The sequence below is a fragment of the Euprymna scolopes genome, chromosome 9 (genome assembly GCF_053919585.1).
Source record: "Euprymna scolopes isolate OS-2025 chromosome 9, ASM5391958v1, whole genome shotgun sequence".
In the NCBI taxonomy this organism is placed as follows: domain Eukaryota; kingdom Metazoa; phylum Mollusca; class Cephalopoda; order Sepiida; family Sepiolidae; genus Euprymna; species Euprymna scolopes.
The window spans coordinates 20,069,915-20,095,663 of record NC_136490.1 but is presented as its reverse complement, the minus strand read 5'-3'; the positions used below and the strand labels follow the sequence as shown (position 1 = coordinate 20,095,663).

General features: G+C 34.3%; 1 protein-coding gene across 1 annotated transcript in view; it reads right to left on the bottom strand.

Annotated features, from left to right (window-relative positions):
• The window catches only part of LOC145284453 (uncharacterized), a 1,345,403-nt gene that overhangs the window by 612,015 nt on the left and 707,639 nt on the right, over positions 1–25,749 (bottom strand). The window contains exon 5 of the mRNA XM_080133278.1: positions 22,443–23,136. Within this exon, the coding sequence (XP_079989404.1) occupies positions 22,443–23,136 (694 nt within the window). The remainder of the gene's footprint in view (positions 1–22,442; positions 23,137–25,749) is intronic.

The window sequence follows — 25,749 nt, the reverse complement described above, 5'->3', positions numbered from 1 at the left end:
TCGGATAATTTGAACTTAACAAGATCGACTTTTTGTAACTTCACTTATGGTTCGTTGACATTTACAGTTTAACATTTTGTACAAGTAATCCTTTTCAGAACATATTATTCTGAATGAATATAATCAGGTCTGTACTTTTTATAACTGATCCTATGGAAAAAAAACCCAAAAAACTTCAGTGTCACTTTCGAATAGTTTAACCAAACAAAAAATTCTTATTCTAAATTTTACGACTTTTTTCACAATTAAATCCATAATTAAAAAAACAAAAACAGATACAAGTTGCCTTCAATAAATTTCCAGACTTTTTTGTATGGGCACTTAATTGATAGTACGCACATGAAACTTTAGTCCTCTTTGAAGTAATTTCCTCCGGCTGCAATGCACTTGTTGTACTGTTTTTGTTTTTTTGTTTTTTTTTACATAGTACGTCACCACTTATCAAGACCTAGGATAAGGGTTAAAGAGGGTTAAAGAGTGTAGAGTAGTCAAAAGGACAATATAGTAATCGATAGTAATGGAAGTTTGGTAAATTTGTTAACTTAGGTGGAACGGCTCATCAGAAACTTGTTCACGTTGGACTTGAAGACAACCATATTATAGAAAGCTGGAAAGCAGGAAAACGGAAGACAATTCCACAGGCGTGCAGTTCTAAGAAAGAAGCTTTGTTCATGGAATCTATGTTTAGGTTTAGGCACAGATAAAGAGTGGGGAAAATTATTGATAATGTTTTCAGCTAGTCTAGTGTTTCTTGTGAAAGTTTGGAGAGGGGGGACCATAGATTGAAGCTCAGTTGAACACTTTCCATGAAAATAACGATAAAGCAGAGACAAACTCGCAACATCTCTTTTGTGAGACAGAGGTTGCAGCGAAGAGAAAAGGACATCTCCCACCAGGCCACGAAGTCTATTTTGAACCCTATCAAGGCAGGACAAGTCTTTTCTAGCAGCTCCTGCCCATATGTGGCAACAGTACTCCATCCTTGGACGTATCTGGCTCTTATATAGATAGAGAATTGCATCAGCAGTGAGATATCTACTGGATCGATAGAAGGATCCCACTATTTTTCCAGCGGCCTTGGCAACAGATTTGATGTACGTATTCCATTTCCAACAAATTCTGAAATGCCTCACAGAAGTTCTCTTTGTGTGAGTGTGTCAATTACCCTTGTCACAGCCTCTTTCATCTCCGCAATTCTCTCATAACGACAACCTCTAAGGGTTTTCTTGAGCTTAGGGAATAACCAAAAGTCACAGGAAGCAAGATCTGAACTATAGGGAGGGTGATGCCCATCTTGGTCAAATAGTCTGTGACAAAGATGGAATTGTGGACTGGTGCATTGTCCTGGTGGAAATGCCACTGACCAAATTTGAAGAGGGCTGGCCTCTTCTGACGGAATCTCATCCTGAACTCCCTTAAAACCTCAACACTGACCGTCCAGTGGGAACCCAGTACATAGATCATGTCTGTACTGTCAAAAAAAGGGAACATCATAAGTTTATGGGTCGATTTACTCTGGAAGAGCCAACATGCTTCCTCTGGGAACTCTCTCTTGATCTCTGGGTAATAGCAGTAGATCCAGCTTTCATCGCAAGTAACCAGAGCACCAAGAACTGTGGGATCTGAATTGATCAACTCGACCATCTCTTTGCTGTCATAACAACGTCTTTCTTTCTGATCTTCTCTGAGCATCCTTGAGACAAACTTTACGCAAATCTTCTGCATCTTCAGTTCCGTGCGAATAATTGTGTGTACAGTTCCCACACTGACATCAAACTGTGCACTTACTGTCTCTATAGGCACACGACAGTCCTTATCTATGAAATTCTTTATTTGGCCAATCAACTATGGTGTTCTGACTTCATTACTCTTAACTTGCATCATCCCTTGCAGACTCCCTGCATTTCTTGAATCTTTTATGCCACTCAAAAACTGATGCTCGATTCATGCAAGATGGTCCAAAAGCAGTCTGAAGCATTCCATACATTTCTGTGGCATTTTTTTTTCCAAGTTTAAAAAAAAATGTTGCATCCCTCCGCCTGTTTTACAAGTATTTTAATGGTGGATGCTCTGACGGACTACAAGTCCTTATGCCCCTTCGACGAAAATACTCTCGACAAGTTCCACCCCTACACAGTAGAGATCCCTAGATGTAGAAAGGCCTTCTACTCTAATAGCTTCTTCTCCAGAACTGCTAGACTTTGGAATTCTCTTCCGGGTTCTTGCTTCCCCAACTGTACTGACATGCAGAATTTCAAGTGTAATGTGAACAGACATCTTACTGCTCAACTCTCTACATAGTACCCTTGCAACTTATGTCCCTGATAGTAGCCCCTACATCAAATTGGCAATGTGCCTTGTTTGGGGTGAAAAGGTAATCCAAAAATTTTTTTTTTAAATGCAAAATCTTACTGTAGCATCAATATATTAGTTATTATTCTAGTTTCTGAGCCATGATTAAAAAAAATGTGTCTATGTTGATTAAATATATTTCTTATTCCGTGAAATTTCCACGGGTTTTGCTAGTATATAATATTGCCCAGGCGCCAAATATGCCAATAATGATTACCAATATATAACACGAAGATCAAAATCTTATTATAGCATCAATATATGTAGTCATCATTCCAATTTCTGAGCCATGATTAAAAAAAATGTGTTCATGCATGGTTTGGTGTCCATTTTTAGCCATAAGTAAAACAAAACTGCTTAGCTCAAGTGACCTTTACACTTTTTGTGTCATGACATACAGGGAGAATCAAGTTACTGCAAAGACGTCTGAATAATATTTTTAGAGATAAAACAAGATAAAATTAATAAGAATATATAAAGGTTTCTCCTTTTTAATATAGTCAAATGCATGCATGATATTTAAGAGGATTACCGTCTTAGGCAGTTGTATTTCGGATGCAATGATACCAAAAGAGTTAAGTTGAATTCTTATACTTTGAAATAAATCATTTCTAAAGAGGAAAGATGCAAAGTTTCTGAATTTTTGAGATAAGGATATGTTATTTGTATTATTTGGATTCATTTTGACTACTGTTCTCATCTTGAGCGTGATTTTCACAACGTTTCAGTTGATATAACCTCTGACCTTCTTTAGGTGTATCTTGTCGAACTTAGAAATGTTTCTGTCAAACTCGGGAATTTGGACGGAATTTCGAGCGGAACCCTTTATTTACTTCACGGGGGTAGCATGCTCTTGTTTCATCAGCCATGACTGGATAGAGGTTCTAAGTAATTTGCAATTGTATTTTTTGGTCGTCCACACTGAGGATTGAACCTTCAACCTTCAGAAGAATATCACGTTTTACAATTGATTTTTCCAAGTACTCTAACCACTGCGCTTGCGGACAAGATACACCTGAAGAAGGTCGTAGGTTATATTGACCGAAATAAGACAACTATTTGGTAGAGTTGACTGGGTTTGGACGAATCTAATTGGAATTGCATATCAAAAAAAAAAAAAAAATCACCATCTTCCATGAAAAACAACATCTCGATTAAGTTATAAATCAAATCTATTCAAAGAAAACAATGCAATAAAAAAAAAGAGTTGTTCGGCAGCTTTTGCTAAAAACAGAATGTGGTATTCTGGATTTCTATCTCGTCTTCTGGTGAAGAATGAGAAAAGGTTATGACATCTTATTGAGAATTGCACCATGTTTGGCACCAGGTTCTTTGAGCGCCAATTTTAAAGTTGAGTATACGCCAAAGTATACTCTTGCCTATTCAGTTACATAAGTTCAAGGTTTGTCGCACAACATAATGCCAGATATCGTGTGCACATACAACCAAAACAGATCTTGCATACAATTGCTACAGCATCATATATGCATGTATTTCTTGTTATAGTTTATACACTGGAAGTTCTCATCTAAGCTATTACCAATGATCTCTTACTAGTAAAAACAGGTTGTGTTCCCTGGAATATGAGTAACAGAAGTCCGCACAGTGTTCATCAGTTCTTTTGCTTGTGATCACCTTTGAATTCTTGGTGATTTCTCTGAAATTTGAATAAAAATAAGTCGTTATATATTTCAGTTGGGATGATTAATCGTAATTTGAAAACCAGAACTTTTTGGGGTATCGGAATCGGGATAATTTTAGATTAATTTCCGACTTCAAAAACAATTCTTTAACTGATTTTTTTCTTTTCTTTGTTTGAAACGTAATTTTTTTTTTATTATTATTTCTGGTACAAATCTGACAATGAAACAGTTTATTACATTAAAAAAAAAATGTTTACATTTAAAAATAGATGACGGCTCTTCACTGCATCCATCCAACTCTGCTAAAAATTAAAAAGAAAAAAAAAAAATTCTATTTTAAGGCGACTTTCGAATCAGAACCGAAATCAGCAACTGCATTGGAATTGAGAATATAGAAAAGAATCGGTAATTGTATTGGAATCGTCCTATCACTATTATTTATATAGTACCCACGTCATACTTAGCTCAGAATTTCCATAATTTTTAGTATAGCATGTTAAATAATAAAATAAATAAATATATATATATATATATATATATATATATATATATATATATATATATATATATATAATAAAATAAGAATTACAGTTAAGTTTACCAAATTGATCCAAGATGGCAAAACTAAAGTAAATTATAAACATTAAAGAATTAATATTTATAATGTAATCTCAATCAGATGTAAAAGCTCGCTAAAACCAAATAGGAGATAGAGCTTATATATATATATATATATATATATATATATATATATATATATATATATATATATATATATATATATATATATATATATATATATATATATATGTATATATATATGTATATATATGTATATATATATATATTAATATATATATGTATATATATATATAAATATATATATGTATATATATAAATATGTATATATATATATGTATGCATATAAATATGTATATATATATATATATGTATATATATATATGTATGCATATAAATATGTATATATATATATATGTATATATATATATATGTATATATATATATGTATGCATATAAATATGTATATATATATATGTATATATATATATATGTATGCATATAAATATGTATATATATATGTATATATATATATATATGTATGTATATATATATATAATATATATATATATATATACATATGTATATATATATATATATATACATATGTATATATATATATATATGTATGTTCTCGTGTTGTAATCATCTTTAAATTGCCATATAGTTTAACACTTGAGCAAATCTTTATCCATAATATGTAAAATTTGATTGAAAAGCAAACAATACAGTTTTTCAAACAAATAATTCAAAAGTGTTTAATATGCATATTTGGAACAGAAGCAAGTAGTATTAGTAATATTTTAGATTAAAAAAAAAACAAGATAGATGCAGCTAAGTTGTTTTAATTTTTAATTTATATTTGTTTGCATATTTTTAAACTTATACAGAAAAAGAAATAACATTATTTTAGTTGCAAGGGAGACAACTCTATATTCTTCAATTTAAAATGCAAGTTATTTTCTTTAGGTGATTTTCATTTTTCAGTCATAATGGAAAAAAGTTTTAATTCTACTGACTGGACAGAACTACATAATGCTTTAAATAACCTCTTGTAAATTACGTTATTATTCATTTCTGAACCAGAAAGAGGTATGTGCGAACAACACAAGAAATTATTTCATTGCTGATTTCGATTGAATTGGAGGATGAAGGAGGGCAGTCTACTAAATCAGGATCCCTGAACCTTAGAATAGAATTCTAAGAGAGATAATAAATGCACCAACAATTTTAAAGAGAAGTCAAAACGCAGGAATTCAAGACGAATTTGGGCAGGTGTTGAACTATTGTATCCTCTTCTGTGTAAATTTTTCTGTATGGCAACTGAAACATGCTTGTTTTATTTTTTCCCAAATAAATTGAATTGAATTATAATGCCAATAACATAGCACAACAATAGCAAATGAAAAGTCACTATTAATAACTAAAGTTTGATATGTCAATTTAAATGCTATTTACGTCCAACCTTCAGATGCATACATTGAACTACATTATTTTTTAAGTAAATTGTAGTGAAGTATGTTGTTATTGTGTCAATAACATGGTACGACAATAATATATGAAAATTGGCGATTCAAATTTTGATATGACAGCTTAAATATTATTTAGGTCCAACTTTTAAAACCTCAGGAGATAACTTTATGTGTTAGATACATATGCTTGTACACATCAATAAAACTGAACAGTAAAATAAAAAAAAATCCTTTTATTGAATGGAAATCTTTTTTGGTTTGGTTTAATCTGGTCAGCAGAATTGTCTTAAGTCGTTCCAGCTTAACAGAATTCTTTCTCCGAGATAAATCCCTTAATGCTTTTAATCTCAGAATATTCCGAGGAAGGAGACAATTTGGCAGCAGGATTTGGAAACAAAAATTTTAAATCATTTAAAAAATAAAGAATAATTTTTTTTTTTTAAGAATGGTGGTGCAAGCAAAGTAGTTAAAAGAAAGGGCACAATGTTTTGAGGTTGGTTTGACTTGAAAAGGGTTTTAGTATACGTGATGTCTTCAATAAGTTTCCAGATTTTTCATATGCGCACTTTTATTGATAGTACATACATGAAACTCTAGTCCCTTTTGAAGTAATCTCCTCCGGCTGCAATGCACTTGTTGTACCATTCCAACAACTTATGGAAGGCCCCATGAAAGTCATCTTTTGTGAGCATATCAATAGCCCTCATCACAGCCTATTACATCTCCTCAATTGTCTCATAACGACAGCTTCTGAGGTTTTTCTTGAGCTTAGGGAATAGCCAAAAGTCACAGGGAGCAAGGTCTAGACTATAGGGAGGGTGAGGAACGGTCTTGATGCCTATCTTGATTAAATAGCCTGTGATCTTCTCTGAGCACCCTTGAGACAAACTTCGCAAAAATTTCCTCATCTTCGCTTACTTGCAAATAATTTTGTACAGTTCCCACACTGGCATCAACCTGTGCACTTATTGTCTCTATAAACACACGACGGTTCCTATCCATGAAATTCTTTATTTGGCCAATCAACTATGGTGTTCTGACTTCTTTACTTCTCTCACAATTCTCATCATCCTTCACAGACTCCCTGCCTTCCTTGGATGTCTTATGTCACTCAAAAACTGATGCTCGATTCATGCAAGCTAGTCCAAAAGCAGTCTGGAGCATTCCATACATTTCTGTGGCATTTTTTCAAAGTGTAAAACAATTTTATTGAATAGTATTCTTCTAAATTGTCCTCACATTTTTTAAATTCCACACATGTGTCAATCAGGCTTTAGTAGGGTGTATTCCAGTTTCTGCTGTAGCTGTTCATTTGAACCTGAAATCATGAAAATTGGTCAATCATCTCATAAGATGTATAGCAATAAAATACTAAATTTTAAAAAATTTACAACAATTTTTAAAGTCGTGTACAAAAAAGTCTGGAAACTTTTTGAAGGAACCTCATATCTTGCGACAAACAAGTAAGTGGTGCACCAGACAGTAAACTATGGTAGCTTCCTTCAGTCTTGACAGACTATGGATACCCACTGTAAGGGTGTCTGCACATGAAATTTTTGTGGCAAGTCTGTTGCCAGGGTCGCTGGAAAGATGGTGGGATCCTTCTACCGCTCCAGAAGATATCTCACTACTGATGTAATTCTCTATCTATATAAAAACCAAGTACGTCCAAGGATGGAATACTGCTGCCATATCTGGGCAGGAGCTGCTAAAAACAGCCTATCCTGCCATAACAGAGTATAAAATAGACTTCGTGGCTTAGTGGGGGGGTGCCCTTTTCTCTACCCTGCAACCTCTCTTCCACAGAAGAGACGTTGCGAGCCTGTCCTTGTTTTATCATTATTTCCATGGCAGGTGCTCGTCTGAACTCCAATCTCTGGTCCCCCCTCGCCAATCTTTCACGAAAAACACCCATCTAGCTGAATCCACTGTGAAAAATTTCCACCACTCTTTATCTGTGCCTAAATCAAAACGTAGATTCCATGAACAAAGCTTCTTTCTTAGAACTGCACGCCTGTGGAATTCTGTTCCGTCTGCCTGCTTCCCACCTGACTACAACTTGGATGTGTTCAAGTCCAACGTTAACAAATTCCTAATGAACCGCCCCCTTAAGTAAACACTTCATCAAATCTCCACACTAAAGTAATGTACTTGCAATAACCCTTATCCCCGAGTGGCTTCCGGGCCTTGATAAGTGGTGACCACTGTGTAAAAAAAAAAAGAAAAAAAAAGAGAGTTGCGCAATCTCCAACCACACCTCTCTTGAGTCGACATTATTGAATACCAGTGTCATGTAGAAGTTCAGGATGACTGGAAACAATGCCAAGATAAATAGAAAGCACATACAGTGCCTAGAATTCCTAAACAGTCACCCATCTGGTACTAGTCAGGCTCAACGTAGCTTAACTTCGGTGATCTGATGAGAACCGGTGTGTCAACGTGATTATGTCGTAAACTATGCATGGCTGCAAAGACCTCCTGGCCACAGTAAAAGGACGAAGGTTATGTTAAATATGACCTTTTTGCAGCAATGCCTCCGTTCAGTCTCAAGAGACAATGGACACCCCTGCAAGGGTAGCTGCAAGTGTAATTATGAGGCAAAGGTTGTGCAATCCCAAACCACACATCTGAATTGGCACAGCTTGGGTCCAGTGGCAAGAGGAGAACCAAGACGGACTGGAAACAATGCTGAAATAAGTGGAGAGAATATGCAGTACCTGGAATTTCTAAATGGTCACTCATTTTAGTATTGATCAGGCTCAATGTTGCTTAACTTTTTTGATCTGACGGAAACATTGTAAAAAGACATTTACTAAACAAAAGGTGAAAAAAAAAGAACTTTCTCACTGAAAATTGTAGTAAAACAAACCCCGGTCGTCTGCACGGAAACAGATTTTCTTTTCTTAATGGTTGATATGCAGCCAAGTTTTGTTTAACTTATCAGTGATTGTGCAACATTGTTAACAAAGGAAGGAGGAGGGGATGAAAAAAAAAATTCAACAAATAACTTTTGACCAAGCGAACTTTTAAGAGAGTAGAAAGTGGATCTAGAGTTTCCTTGTCATTCTCACTTTCCTTACTTTGTCTTTTAGTCCCCACATTCCATGAACAATGTTTCTGACAAAGGGGGAAGAATGGCTGTTTTCTGAGTCAGAATCTATTCCTTCTAACACTTATCGTTGGCAACTTTTTCACCTTGAAGTAATATTTAGTTTTTAGTTCCTTGCATCAAATGGCTCCATATTTTGTTTAGAGTGATTTTCATAAAACAAAATAAAATAAAATAAAATAAAAAGAAAATAAAAAGAAAATAAAATAAAATAAATTAAAATAAAATAAAATTAAATTAAAATAAAATTAAATTAAAATAAAATAAAATAAGATAAAATAAAATAAAACAAAATAAAATAAAATAGAAATAAAATAAAATTAAAATAAAATAAAATAAAATAAAATAAAATAAATTAAAATAAAATAAAATTAAATTAAAATAAAATAAAATAAGATAAAATAAAATAAAATAAAGATAAAATAGAAATAAAATAAAATAAAATAAAATAAAATAAGATAAAATAAAATAAAATAAAGATAAAATAGAAATAAAATAAAATAAAATAAGATAAAATAAAATAAGATAAAATAAAGATAAAATAAAGATAAAATAAAAATAAAATAAAATAAAATAAAATAAAATAAGATAAAATAAAATAAAATAAAATAAAGATAAAATAGAAATAAAATAAAAATAAAATAGAAATAAAATAAAGATAAAATAAAATAAAATAAAGATAAAATAGAAATAAAATAAAATAAAATAAAATAAAATAAAATAAGATAAAATAAAATAAAATAAAGATAAAATAAAAATAAAATAAAATAAAATAAAATAAAATAAAGATAAAATAGAAATAAAATAAAATAAAATAAAGATAAAATAGAAATAAAATAAAAATAAAATAGAAATAAAATAAAAATAAAATAAAATAAAATAAAGATAAAATAGAAATAAAATAAAATAAAATAAAATAAAATAAGATAAAATAAAATAAAATAAAGATAAAATAAAAATAAAATAAAATAAAATAAAATAAGATAAAATAAAATAAAATAAAATAAAGATAAAATAGAAATAAAATAAAAATAAAATAGAAATAAAATAAAATAAAATAAGAATAAAGCTGATTCTTTTTTATTTCTGTTTTCTGTTTAGCGGAAATAAAAAAAAAGAATGTCTTGCCGAGAAGAAGTCCCTTTGAAAGTACAGTACACTACCTGTCCCCAACCAAAATCTATTTATTGTCATTCTCAATAAAATTATACTCATCCAATGTTTAAGAGTATAAGTTCTAGTACTGAAAAATATGAGAAAGAGAGATTTCTTTTTTATGAAGAGTGGGGGTCATCGCTTATCAACCACTTGACGATAAAGGTTAATAAGTCTCAGGAGGTCAGTGAGACAACACCATGGTGATCGATAATCGTGGAACTTGGGTAGTGTTAGATTATTTAAGAGGACGGCTCAACAAAGACTTGTTTACATTAGACTTGAAAATAGCTATCTTAAAGTCAGCTGGGAAGCAGCCCTGCAATATTGTGTTCAACAGATGAATAGTTCTAGGAAAGAAACTTCACTCATCGAATTTTTTTTTATTAGTTTTAGGCACAGGTAGACAATAAGGGAAATTTTTGACAGTGGTCGTAGCTAGACGAGTTTCTGCTGTGAATGATTTACGGTGGGAGCAGAGATTGAAGCTCAGTCGCGCACCTGCCATGGAAATAACGTAGAACAGAGATAGAATCACTACGTCTATTCTATGAGAAAGAGGAAGTAGAGAGGAGAAGAGAGCTTTGCCCAAAGCAAATCTGGTTTTGTATGTTGTCAAGGTAGGAAATACTACTCTTAGCAGCTCGTCCTCAGATATGGCAACAGTGCGCCATCATAGAACGTATTTGGCTCTTGTATGAGTAGAGAATTGTGTTGGGAATGAGATACTTTTTAGGGAAGTGGAAAGATCCATGCTTTAAATATGAATGGATGCCGCCACAATTTGAATGTCTAAGGCGACTGCCCCTCTACCCTCTCCCTAGTCTACATACTACTGTGACTATTACGTACATTGATAACCAGATATTCAACTGTAAATCGCATACAGACTGGGTAGGGTCAGCTTTGAGTCATAATATGCTGTAATGTTTGAAATTGGGAAAGTGCGGACGGGTGTAGCCATTTTAAAGTGAAATGTGAGATTATGCAAAATTGAAAAGGGCAACAGTTCTAGCGGAAACTCCAATAACTGAATCTCAGATTATTTCTTGCTATTCAAACAAACGAATTCGTCTTCCTTTCTTTCGTTTCAAAATTTTTTTTTCTGTCTATCGGTAAGTGTTAAAGTGCATTAACATGGGCCAGCCACCCAGCATCTGACATTTTAATTCTATTAGTTGCATCATTATGGATGTTAGCAACCTTCATGTGGTCCTTTTTGCAAGAAAAAATTAAAAACCAAAATGCCAATAAGAGAAGCGAATCAAAAATGGTACCATGCTGATTCATGCAAAATTACTTTTAGCCTGAAACTGGATTTGAGCATCGTCGTTCATATTTCTGAATCTTTGAGATAAGGATTGATTATTCATCTTATTTGATTTCTTTGGATTACTGTTCTCATTTTGAGTGTTATTGTGACAATGTTTCGGTCGGTGTAACTTCTGACCTTCTTCAGGTGTATCTTCCCGAGATACACCTTCTTCAGATGTATCGGGAATCTTTCTGTTGAACTCAGGAATCTGCACTGAATTTCAAATTAAAAATTTTTTTTTTTTTTTTTTTTAATTCAATTTTCACTCCAAATAAGGCAAGTGCCACTTTGAAGTAGGGGGCTACTATCGGGACATAATTTGCGCGGGCATTATGAAGGGAGAGAAGTAGAAAGATGTTTGTTCACATTATACTTGAACTTCTGCATATCAGTACAGTTGGGAAAGCAGTATCCCGGAAGGGAGTTCCAAAGACTTAGAGTTCTGGGGAAAAAACTATTGGAGTAAAAGGCTTTTTGACACCTAGGGATCTCTACTGTAAAGGGGTGGGACTTAGTTGCTTGTCAGGTTTGTCGGGAGTAGTCACGTCGAGGAGGTACAAGTGCTTGCAGTTCGTCAGAGCATTCACCATTAAATAGCTCCATTAAAATGGAGCTATTCTTTATTTAATCCACGGGATGAGGGGTAGCATATTCTTGTTCCGTCATCCATGACTGGGTAGAAGTCGTAAGTAATTCACAATTGTATTTTGAGTATTGCCCGCACTGATCATTAATCCCTGTAACTTTAATTGCATATCAACCCTTTTGAGGATTATGTAATATTGAAAGAGAATACCTATTATAGGCGAGTGTGTGAGTGTGCATCCCAATGCCAACAACAGGTGCGAGCAAATCAAAAGTCATTTATGTTCATTCATAGAAATTTGCTTTTACTTGCTTGGAATAACATCTGATTAGATTTTTGTTGCATGGAGAAAATGTTAACTATAACCCGTTTGACTTTGGTAATCCACATGGGTACTGATTGGATTGTAGAAGTAAAAACAGAAACCATACTAGTAGGTGTATAAGATTATAGAAACGGGAAAACACGCACACATTCTTTTGATAGTTACCTTCAGAAATTGAAAATAATAAATTTTAAAAAATGGTCAAGCAGACAAAATGTCATTCTTAAAATGGGAAACATCTCGAACCTAAACTTATTTTAAAATTCTCTTTAGTAGGCATTAAATCTTATTGCTTATAAATTTCAGATTTGCAATTTAAATAATTGTTTTGGTATGTGAAAAGATTAGAAGGAAAATAAAAGAAAAGAAAATTACTCCTGGGCTACGTCAAGTAGAGACAGCTAGTACGATTTAAAAAAAAAAAATTCTTATTTTGTTCTAGTTGAGGATAGGGCATCCTACTGGATGCCAGACATAAACTCGCTATCTCCGACATTCCAACCATGAAATCTTTTTAAGACTTTAACTGTCCTTTTAAGTGCAATTGTTTGTATCTCTCTTGCACTTGGTTCACCGGGTATATTTGCTAGGTCGTTTTGAAAATTCTTTTTCACGAGTTCAGTTGCTCCACTAATTACTGGGACGATGGAGATCTTCCTAAGATTCTAGTTTCTTTTTATGTCGTACATAAGACCTTGGCATTTCATTATCTTTCTCCTCTCAGCTCTGTTTAGACCAGCATCATTGGGAACACGAACTTCTACTAGGGTTTCTTCTTTCTCCTTTTGGTCACATATCACTATGGTCCTGGATATAACCTTAAACTATATCCAGTGGTGAGGCCCCAGCTTGCGGGCTTTGTGGAGTGTGGAGCCACCCTTTAATTACCATTGCTCCCAGGTCCACTCTGACCCGGGGTGGTAGTACCTGTTAGGATCCCAGCTATGGGTTAAATATAAGCTGACTTGAAAACAACAAATATATTCTATTAAAAAAATTTTCTTCTGAATCTTTGGATTCGGCATTAAATAACCTGAAAAGGGTTGATATGCCATAAAACAAAAACAGCCAACCAATCAACATATCACTATCACTGACTGTATCACTATGTGTGTGTGTGTGTGTGTGTGTGTGTGTGTGTGTGTGTGTGTGTGTTAGTAAAGAGAAAAACTCATTGCTCTGAAAACTGTTTGCCGGAAGAATTCACTAAATTTATTACCAGACTACCTTCATCGGTTGGATGCAGAAAAGCATCAGACCAAACGTTTGTTCTTAATAGAAAGTGATGAGTTTGCATTTCTCAAGAGAGTCACTTTTTTTTTTTAAATTTGTATCCAAATAATTTGTCTGTCAAGGTTATTAATCTTCAGGGACGATTCTGTTCGATGTTCTGACGCAAATTCGAATATGCCACACAAAGTAGCCGGTTACATTTTGGAACTTACTCTCCAAGTCCGGCAAGAATGGTGGATTGGTTGCAGTGTTTTGACTTAATATGCAAACGATTTTATCTACTTGTATCGATTATTTCCTTTTAGGGAACGCAACGAATGTTGCTCAGCTATAATTTGCATCTGTTAGTCGTCTGCCCATATGTTCAGAAATTGAATGCGTTTTCATTTTATTTTGCTATGAATTATGGTTTGGTTTATTTTATGGCATATCAACCCCTTTTAAGTCCAACAACTCTTCTAGCTAAATGGTTATGTATGAATATGCCAGAGCACTGTAAAAAATTCCCCCACTCTATATCTGTGCCTAAATCAAAACGTGGATTCCATGAACAAAGCTTCTTTCTTAGAACTGCACGCCTGTGGAACTCTGTTCCGTCTGCCTGCTTCCCACTGGACTACAACTTGGATGTGTTCAAGTCCAACGTTAACAAATTCCTAATGAACCGCCCCCTTAAGTAAACACTTCATCAAATCTCCACACTAACGTAATGTACTTGCAATAACCCTTATCCCTGATAAGTGGTGATCACTGTGTAAAAAAAAAAAAGAAAAGCTCTGAAATAATACTATGCATTCATTAAATTCAATTCTCCACCCATTTCTTTGACTTAACGGATTTTTATCCTCAGCCCTCGAAATCAACAAAGATTAGGCCATTCCTGTAATGATCCGGTTTCTGTTGATTTTGTGGTGGGATTTTAGTTCCCAGGCTTTACTTTCTTTCTTTGAGAAAGGGTTAATCTATTGCTAATCGCTTGGGGGCGCCCTTACCGGGGAATGTCGACAGGGCTGCCCAGGCACTTTTTGTAGGTGAGAGTGCCCTTCCTCTGGGGTGTTGAATCCAACTTTCCGCTCTGGTGTTTAATTTCTTGCAATGGGAGAGAACTAAACGAGCTTTGACTTAACTTTGGTAACAGAAGGCACATACTCAAACCTGTCAGTTAGGTTTGCCAAATATTGGTCCGTGTTGTTGAAAACAAAAAAAAATCTAATCGATTTCATCGATTTTTATATGTAATCCTAATCAATATGTATTTTTTTTTTTTTTTTACATGGAGTTCACCGCTTATCAAGGCCCAATGGCCACTCATGAATAAGGGTTATTGTGTGTACAGTAATCAATGGGATAGTGTAGCAATAGTATTGGAGAATTGATAAGGTGTCATTACTTAGGGGGGGGGGCGGTTCATCAGGAATTTGTTTGTGTTGGACTTGAAGACATCCAGGTTGAAGTCGGGAGGGAAATAGGTAAACGGAACAGAGTTCCACAGGCGTGCAGTTCTAAGAAAGAAGCTTTGTTCATGGAATGTATGTTTTGATTTAGGCACAGATAAGGAGTGGGGAAAATTATTGACGGTGGTTTCAGCTAGTCGGGTGTTTTTTGAAAAAGATTGGCGAGGGGGGACCAGAGAATGGAGCTCAGACGAGCACTTGCCATGGAAATACAAAGTAATTTTGTTAATCATGAATAAAGGAAGAGTCTAATTTGTATAAGACGTTGTAAGGAAGAGAAAAGGGCATTGGCTACTAGGTTTCAAAGTCAGTTTTGAATCCGGTCAAGGTAGGAAAGGGTGGTTCGAGCAGCTCATCCCCAGATGAGGCAGCAGTATTCCATTTTAGGACGTATTTGATTTGTAGTGTGTATAAAAGTAAAGGACTACATCAGGAGTGAGATACCTTCTGGAGCAGTAAAATGATGCAACAATTTTTCCAGCAACCTTGGCAACAGATTTGATCAGGATCACGGGTGTTGACAACAACGGAAAAGAATGTGACAAAAAAATGGCTGCCTAATCAAGAACTACCCTAGATAATTATTTCTAGTTAGGATGCAAAAGTAGCAACCAAAATCTAATTGTGTTTCCGTGTATTTTGTACCTGTAGTCATTCAAAACGAGGCAAGTAGGGTAGACGGATTAGATTAAGAACATCTTCATTGGATCATTAGTAAGAGATTAAGAGTTAATGAGTATTTTTATAGAAAAGTCTTCGCTGATTGCAATTATGTGCAGCCAAAATATCAGTGACATTCTATAATTGGTTTTCAAGTAGCTTTTACTTGATGCTTAAATAGAATCAAACACTAATTATCATCTATAACATTACATCTCCAAATATGTGTGTAGCTGCGATATTGGAACATTATAACGTAGATGTTATTAAGGTAAGGTATTCCTAGATTTACCTAAGGATGAGAAAGAAATAGGTTCATCTGTAATATAAATCTCACCTGTTTTTTAAATTATGTATGTATGTATGTATCTATGTGTGTATGTATTTTCACAAGATCGGTATCGTTTTGAAGCACGACCCTTCGGATGACAAATATCGAAAAATTGGCTAAAAACATTAATTCCTTCACCCTTTTTTTCGCTTTTTTTGCCGATATTTTCGAAAGCCATCTGCTCTTTTCGGTTGACTAGCCTTAATTTAAACACTTCCGGTTTGGTGATGGGTGCGGCAGCCAGGACGTCACATTTTTTTTTTCACATTCTTTTTTTCCTTTGCAGTCTGGGTTCGAGCCTGCCTGCTTACTATTTTTTTTCTTTCTTTTCTTTTTTTGTTGTTGCTCAACACGTACCTTTAAACACCTGGGCAACGCTGGGCACCCAGGCTAGTATTAAATAAATGGTAAGAGAAATTAATATTTTTTTTTTTTTGTTTCTGTACTAAATTTAATTGTTACTTGGGAGTTACCACTTATCAAGGCCCGAAGACCACTCAAGGATAAAGGTTAATAAATGTAAGGTGGTAGTGTAGTAATTGTTAATGGTGTAAATTGGGTAGAATTTGATTATTTATGGGGACAGCACAATAAGAACTTGTTTACATTGGATTTGAAGGCTACCACGTTATATTTAACCGGGAAGCAATCCAGTGGAACAGTGTTCGACAGACAGGTAATTCTGAGAAAGAAGCTTTGTTCATGGAATCTGCGTTTAGATTTAGGCACAGATAGAGAGTGGTGGAAATCGTTTATAGTGGTTATAGCTAATCGCGTGTTTTTGTGAAAGTTTGGCAAGGGAGAGACCATAGATTGGAATTCAGTTGATATTGGCACATTTTAACATAGCTTATGGTAAGGTACCCCTAAATTTACCTAATGATGAGGAAGAAATAGATTAAAAGCCAATAAATGGTAAGAGAAACTGTTATCTTTATGTTTCTATTATAAATTCATGTGAATTTGTATATTATCTGCCGATGCTAGATTTTATTGGTCAGTATTACAATTTTTGCTGCTGGTTGTGTCTGGAGGAAAAAAATTATTCGTTCTAAAATGTATTATCTACTTAACAAAAGACATGAATTAATATCTAAATGTAAACATCTACTTAACAAAAGACATGAATTAATATCTAAATGTAAACATCTGAATAAATACTTACTCTGTTTAATGATCATGACGTTAGAATAATCCTATCATTGTTTTGACTCTCGAGTATATATTCAACACAGTTAGACACAGTTAATTAATCGAGAACCACATCACTGTAAGATAACAACGGATACACACTCGAGAGTCAAAACAATGAAAAGAATATGCTGTTCTCCTTACCCTAATGATCATTATCATCATTATATTCGTTTTAATGTTTATTTCACATGTTGGCATGTGTTGGACGACTTTTCTGAATTGACTTCCAAACTAAACTATTCCTGGCCAAGTCTTTATTTTTTCTTCAAGTCCATTCTTATCAGTTCCTCTCATGCTTCATCTATTCTTTCAATGTGACCATACCAACAAAATCTCCTGTTCTGCACATTTCTTTCTATACTGTCAAGATTTAAACTTCCTTTGAGGTCATCAAAACTAAGCTATCTTGTGGAGAAAGAAGTGGCTTACCGTTAAAGTGGCTGCGCGTTTGTGCCTGCAGAGCACAAATTGAGAATCAAGATGGCGCCCGCATGCGTTTATGTGGAAAAAAGTCTCGGGGAACCTCAGAGAATCTCGTACCCTGCTTCCATAAATAACGAGGAAAGGAAAGCGGGAGGACAGACGATTTTTAGTCACTAAAGCGAACGGACGTGTGTAAAAGAAGAGGTAGAAGAAAAGAGTGTGGTGAACGAAACAAACAATGACTCGGTTGAAAGTAGAGTTGTAACGAGCATACATCTTTTAAAACTCACCTTATACATTCATCATATCACTCTTTCATTATTTCTCTTCAGGCAACATATGTCTTTAACCCTCACTGGTTAGGTTTTACTTCCAAACATCATCACACTGCATACATATACCTGATAGACTCTTCCTTTGTTATAAATATATATATATATATCTATAGGCGCATAAGCCTGAAGAGTCCTAGAGTGGATGAAACGCGGAATATTCAGTGTAGCTTAATCGCCATATATATACATATATATATATATATATATATATATATATATATATATAAATCTATGAGAAAAATAAAAATTGAATAAACTACAATATTATTAATCCTTTAAAACTTAAAAAAAGGTATTATAATAAAGAAAATCTTCAACTTATTGATTTTCGAAGATAGAATCTTTCCATCTGAAGATAAATAGTAAAAAAAAACTGCATCACTGATTACCATACATTTGAAAACTATATATATATATATATATATATATATATATATATATATATTAACCCTTATCCTCGTGTGGCCTTTCAATCTTGATAAGCGATGATCCATCCAGTGAATATATAAGATATGTATAGCAAGGACTGCACAATCTAAACTGCACCACCCTTGAATTGGCCTTGTTGTACATTAGTAACAAGGAGAAATCAACTAAAGCAATGTTGAGATAAACAAAATATTTTTTTGGAGATTTCACTTCTAAACTAGTTGTTCAACCAAACATCTAGTGACTAGTTTCTCTGCTATTTAATCTATGAATACAGCATATACGAATGCATACCTTTCTCAGGGGGTATAAGTGCATGATATGATACAATAACCCTGATAGAACTTGAACCTGGCACACCTTGTCTACAGTCTCGTCCTCACCAGTAAACATTAATTATACTATATCACTTCAACATCTATCTATCTATCTATAATTTTCAGAATGTGAGAGATTATATAATTATTTTCACAGTCAAACAAAGTCGCGGCTCACAAGAGCCATGACAGTCAACAAACCGGAAGTCCAAAACTCGATTTTCGCTCTCATTTGGGCTCATTAGTTAGACGTACCTGAACTCGGGATTCCAAATATGCATGAGCAAACGTGCCACACATACTAACACAGATCAAGCAAACCATGGCGAAATCTGGCTATGAAATGAATGTGTTTCATCTTAAATAAGGGGTGTGGTCATCCAACCAACAAGAACCCAAGCTGATGCCTCAGATATGGCAGAGTACTCGCCTTGCATGCAAGAGACTTGGGTTTCGAATTCTGAGTTCGGACATGTCTACCTGATGAGCCCAAATGAGGGCGAAACTCGAGTCTTGTACTTCTGGTTTATTGGCTGTCATGGCTCCTGTGAGCTACGATGTTGTTTTACTGTGGAAATATATATATATATATATATATATATCTTTGTGATTTTTTTGAAATGAACTTAAGCATACAAACAGCAGTCTGTGCGGCCTTAAACATTTTGTGACATAATGACACAAGGAAAAAGAAAAAAAACAGAAACGGTTTCTATGCCTGATGAAGACGTATATCATCGAAATTAAGCTGATTTACATTTTTAAATCAATAAATTTTAAAAAATGAAAATTCTACATTGTATTAGCTTCTTAACTTTATTTATATATATATATATATATATATATATATATATATATATATATATATATATATAGAGAGAGAGAGAGAGAGAGAGAGAGAGAGATAGAGAGATAAAATGGTGCTTTAATTTATATATATGGAGATAATTTCTCTTGCAATGATCTGTTAGATAGAGAATTATTCCTACCAAATTTCATGTTCCTAGATTTAATAAACTAAAAGTAGTTAGTAGATATACTGATAGACAGATGGACACTTCTCACATTTGTATGGATATAATTCATAACATTTGCTAGCAATCAAAAATCCAATCAAGTGAGTAATATTACAGAGAATCTATTACTTTAAAGTTTCCCTTCTTGTAGACTGGCATCCCTACTATGGCGTGAATCTTGTCTTCCCTACTATTTCTTTTCTAGCTGAAGGAGAAGAGATAGATTCATACAAGGTTAATAGTAAAAGCGATGCAATAGAACCGTAGACAAACTGTTAATAAATGAAATGTCTTTGTTCACACTACCTTTTATTTATCACATGTATCTAAAACAAACGTAACACACTGTGAATTTTTCTTTTGCTGGCCATATCTGTGACAGGAAATATACGCTTTGGGACACTTCCACTAGAAAAACATCACAAACATATAAGTCCGTACATTATCATTTTATAACGTGCATTCTTCTGTGTACGGTAGCAATGCATTTCTGTGCCTAATCTTACGCTTCACTTTTCTTGTTTTACTGTCTTTAGCGTTTGTCGTAGGCAAACTATTAATAAATGAAATGTCTTCGATCACACAAGCTTTAAAATGACCTTTTATATTTCACACGTATATGGAACAAACGTAACACACTTTGAATCTTGACAACACCCCACATGCTTAGAGAATTAATTTCAATTCTTTATTTATGCATTGCTAATCTATTTTCTCTGTGTTTCAAATATAAAACAGAATTTCCATGAACAGAGTTTCTTGAAAAATTGTTTGAAATTTCTCTTCATTAACTGAATGAGATAACGAATTAAATATTATTTATACATACTTAAAAATCACATTGACACACCGGTTCCCAGCAGATCACTAAAGTTAAGTAACGATGAGCCTGGTTAGTATCAGATAGGTGAACATTTGGGAAGGCTAGGCGCTGCATGTACTGTGCCGAGTCATAAGAAATTTCCAGGTTGGTATCTGGAGGCACATTAATTCACTGGGAGAGATGCACCCCTAGTCTTAGTTAAAATATGCATCTAGGAGAAGGTAACTCTGATGATGTCGGCAGCAGGACGTTGGATGGCCGTGGAGGAGGGTGAATCTCTAGCAGATCAACGGTTCTATGGTATTAAGAGTTACGTTATTCGACTGCAGCTATGCGGATGATCCAAGGACAACAGATAGGTGTAAACAGGCGAGTCAAATGCCACCGCGCTGGGGAAGGTAATGGCAACCCACCCCATGTATTCTGCCAAGTTCAAATAAGTGATGTCTTCAAAGGAATCGGACCAACAATGGACCAAAGCCTATGGAGAACACTAACCATGATTTCATCTACGGCATGGAAAAATGGCACAGCACAAGAAGAAGAAGACTTAAAAACAAAATTATTTCAGGCATTACAAAGAATTCAAATAGTGTGTTTAAGTTTAGTCTATAATAGTCTCGAACCCAAACTTATTTGTAAATTCACTTTGTTAACTGAAGTGAATAAATTAAATCTTATTTTCATTTATAAATTAAAAGCTATTTAATCAAATAACTAATCATTTGATTTTTGGAAAAATAAAAAAAAAGAAGAAAATTACAAAAAAAATAAATAAATAAATAAACACTAATGGGCAATGCCGGGTAAGAGCAAAGTGAACCTGGAATGAATTTATTGCTGAATGTATATCTTTCAATAAATACCTCCTCCGACACATGGACACTGATAGGATTATAGAAGTAGCAGGCATATAAGAACATGGAAACGTGAAAAGCACACTTTTTTGCTAGTTGAATTCAGAAATTAAAATAAATAAATAAAAATATCAAATAATTCTTTTTTTAAATTACACTCAAGATTAGACGGTTAGAGTCAAGATTGTCTGTTCTTTCTGACTTCCGGTTTCTGTTGCATAATTAGACATAGCAAAGCTGTTAGATATTGAACCAGGAGTGACGATGATAGAATTGGAGGTGTGCACACACGCACATTCCAGATGGATTTTCATCTACATTCTTGTGTCCCATAAAAATGACCTGAATTGTAATTATCACCGAAAACAAAGAACGTTTTGCATTCCTAGCATAGAAATTTGAAAACACACATTTTTTGCTCATTAAACTCGGAAATTGAAATAAATAACTTAATATAAATTTTTTTTTTCTTTCAAACTTACAAACTTACAAACTTAGACGCTTATCGTCCAGATTGTCTGCTCTTTTTGACTTCCGGTTTCTGATGTCCATTTGGATGGATAATTAGACATAGTAAAGCGAGCAAGAAAGCCATTCATAATATGGAAAAAGAGCGGTCTTTAAAGGAAGATAATCATTAATCAGACAGGACCATATCTTGCTTGTCACCGTTATCCGTCTGATGAGCAAAAACCTAGAAAGTGAAAAAGAGCAGACAACATTAACTATAACCTGCTTGAATTTGGTAATACAATACACCAGTTGTACACTTTCTTATGAACACAAATTTTAGTCAGACTTCTGACAAACAAATGCAAATTAAATTTAACTTACCATCAAAGTGAATGAGTTTATCCGTGTCTGCCAGATTATTCTCATCCTCTTCTACTCCTCGGTAGATCAAAGGTTGCTCAGGGTCCCCAGGTATCGCAGGCGGGGGTGTCGACATAAGATCGTCCCATCGTAAGCAACGGATGCTGTCTTCGGCTGCTAACAGGCACCTCTGGAACAAGTTTCGTAGTTCCCCTCGATTGGACATGACTGAGCAAATGGCTTCCCTTCCAGGTCCAGATGACAGCAACAAAGGCGGTGACAGCGTGTCAGGATAGAATGAGCCGGGAAATATGCTTGTGAAGAAGTCTCCGATGAATATGGGCAGGAAGTCGTTGGATAATACTTCCTGGAACAATTTCCCAGACACAACCAGAGACTTGAAGCTGTCATCTGCACTGGGTACAAATTTGGGCCAAAGCTTGTGTTCTGCCGGTGTCACTCTTGGAGGAGCATCGCTAGGACACACCAAAGTGGGGACATAATGAGACCAGAGACGGCGCCGACATTCACAGAGGATGCGGACGACCAGTTGAACATAGTCACTGTCTGAACCGAAGACGTTGGTTGACGATGAGGATGACAAGTTGCACAGGTAGTTTGTGAGACATTTTACGGGTGGTAATTTTAGAGATTCTAGGCACGAGACCAATGACCTTGCCCTGGAATTGGTTGACAGAGAACTCTGCGATGAATTCTGGAAGAAAAAAGAGAATAAGAAAAGTTATTTAATTTATTGATACATCCATGAATATACAAAGGGTATTCCAAAAGTAATGCGTTCTATTTTTTTTTATTCTGCCTGAATGGATCAGAAGGGATTGCAAATTACATTGTTATCATGACTGTTCTTATGCATTCATGATCTAAAAATTCCATTTCATAGAGGTAACTATGTAGAAAAATAAATCCAGGAACACAAAAAGTCATTCGTTTTAATGGCACCACTCCTGTCTTCATAGTTCTTCAACATTTTGAGTTAAAAAATAGGACGCTTTACTTTTGGACCTACTTTTGTAAATACAGAAACACTGAAAAATAAAAAAGAACACTGAAGCACAAATTTCAGTGATCATATAAGATTCATTTAAACAGCTAATACATAGCACATTTGAGATCAAGCTAAATTTTTAGAGGGTTGTCCAGAATAAACCCTATATTACAAAACAACGATACAGAAAAATCTTCATGATGTTCGTATCCATGACGAATCGAAGTGATTATATTCCAAAAATCATGTAAATTGATTTATTTTTATAACGAAAATCATTTTAAAACGATACTAATCGATTAATGAATTATCAGAGGCATTACGAGACTGATATCACAATTTTTAATTATTGTGGAGTTATTTGCCCCTGTTTCTTCAAGATGGCGACGCGAGGCAGCCCCTTTTTGATTTCTTATAAAATTTGATTTTCTTAGTTAAAAATAAAATTACTTGATCAATTTACATGAATTTTGAAGATAGAATTTTCGTTCAATTAAATCATAGAGTTTTTGCTTTTGTTTTATAATATGGGGGAATTCTGGACAAGAACCAATTTTTCTTTTAATAATAAATTAAATAAAAGAAATAGATGAAAACGTAATTTGATAATAGAGAAAAACATCCTTTAGTATTTCATGCTGTGTATTTTTTATTTATTTATTGACGAGTATCTGTTATTTTTTTCATTTTAGATAGGACTATCTCTTATAGATTTATATATTTTTTATTGAAATTGCACTGAACCATGTGATGTAAGGAGCTAAATAAATAGTGCTTCAAGGTTAAAAAAAAAGAAGCTAACAATAAGTGATAGATAGATAGATAGATAGATAGATAGATAGATAGATAGATAGATAGATTCTAACCCCGAAAACAGCAATTCTTTTGTCAGAAACATTGCTCATGGAATATGAGGACTAAAGGACAAAATAATATTACGAAACTGCTGCAACTAAACTCTAAATCCGTTTTTTAATTTTCTGTATAGAAACACAAAATATTACGTGCACCAAATTTGAAAAAAAAAAAAAAAAATTTAAATACACAAGTTACACTAGTAGATCTAAAAATGACTTTCTCATGTCCGTGATATCATAAAAAACTAGACATTTCTCAATGCAACTTTTTCCAGTGATAGTATGGCCGTGCATTGGCGTCTGTAGTGCGCTTTGTCATATGAGTGTCGCTCCTAAAGTGGTATTAACACTAGCCCAGTTGAACCGGCTTCGTTGATGGGAGAAAGCTTCATGGGAGTATCAAATTCACAAGCGGCTCCCAGTCACATGTACACCATGTTAGGAAAGGTGACAACATTAGGTTTTTAGCCCTCCTACATACAGTGCCTGGTATTTCCAAAGAACCATCCATCTGATGCTTACCAGGTTCAACGTTGCTTAACTTTGATGATTTAACGAGAACCAGTGTATCAAAATGATTGGCCACAGATAGGTGAGTTTGGAAGCCAATTTCTAAAAGCTGTCCACCACATGCCAGCATGTAAAATGGATGTAAAATTAACAATGATGATGTGCTCCCGAGAACTTGTTTTAATGATTATGTTTCCTTTTGAAATTGCAAAAGAATGGAAATGAGGATTGATGATTTTTTTTTTTTTTTTTACATGGGGGTGACCACTTATCAAGGCCTGAAGGCCACTCAGGGATAAGGGTTATTGCGTGTACAGCAATCAAGGAGATAGTATTGTAGTAATCATTAGTATTGGGGGTTTTCATAGAGTGTCTTACTTAAGGGGGCGGTTTGTCAGGAGTTTGTTTATGTTGGACTTGAAGACGTCCAAGTTGTAGTCAGGTGGGAAACAGGCAAGCGGCAGAGAGTTCCACTGGCGTGCAGTTCTAAGAAAGAAGCTTTGCTCATGGAATCTACATTTGGATTTAGGCACAGATAAAGAGTGGGGAAAATTATTGACAGTAGTTTCAGCCAGACGGGTGTTTCTCGTGAAAGATTGGCGAGGGGGGGACAAGGGATTGGAGCTCAGACGAGCACCTGCCATAGACATAACGATAAAACAAAGACAAGCTCGCAACGTCTCTTCTGTGATCTGCATTAATTGAATTTCGGAATTTTTATAAACTAGCATGGGTGCCCGGCTTTGCCCGGGTGTTTGGAGGTGTGTGTCGAGGAAAAAAAAAAAAAAGTGGTAGTAGGCACACAGGCTTGCTTCTCATCAAAAGAGGAGAAAGGCTGGCATTATACTCGTATAAGGGTACACGAATATGACCGGCTTTAAAACATTTATATGATACATGAAATTAATGGGTGGACAATAATGGGGACTATTAAAACATTTATATTAAATAT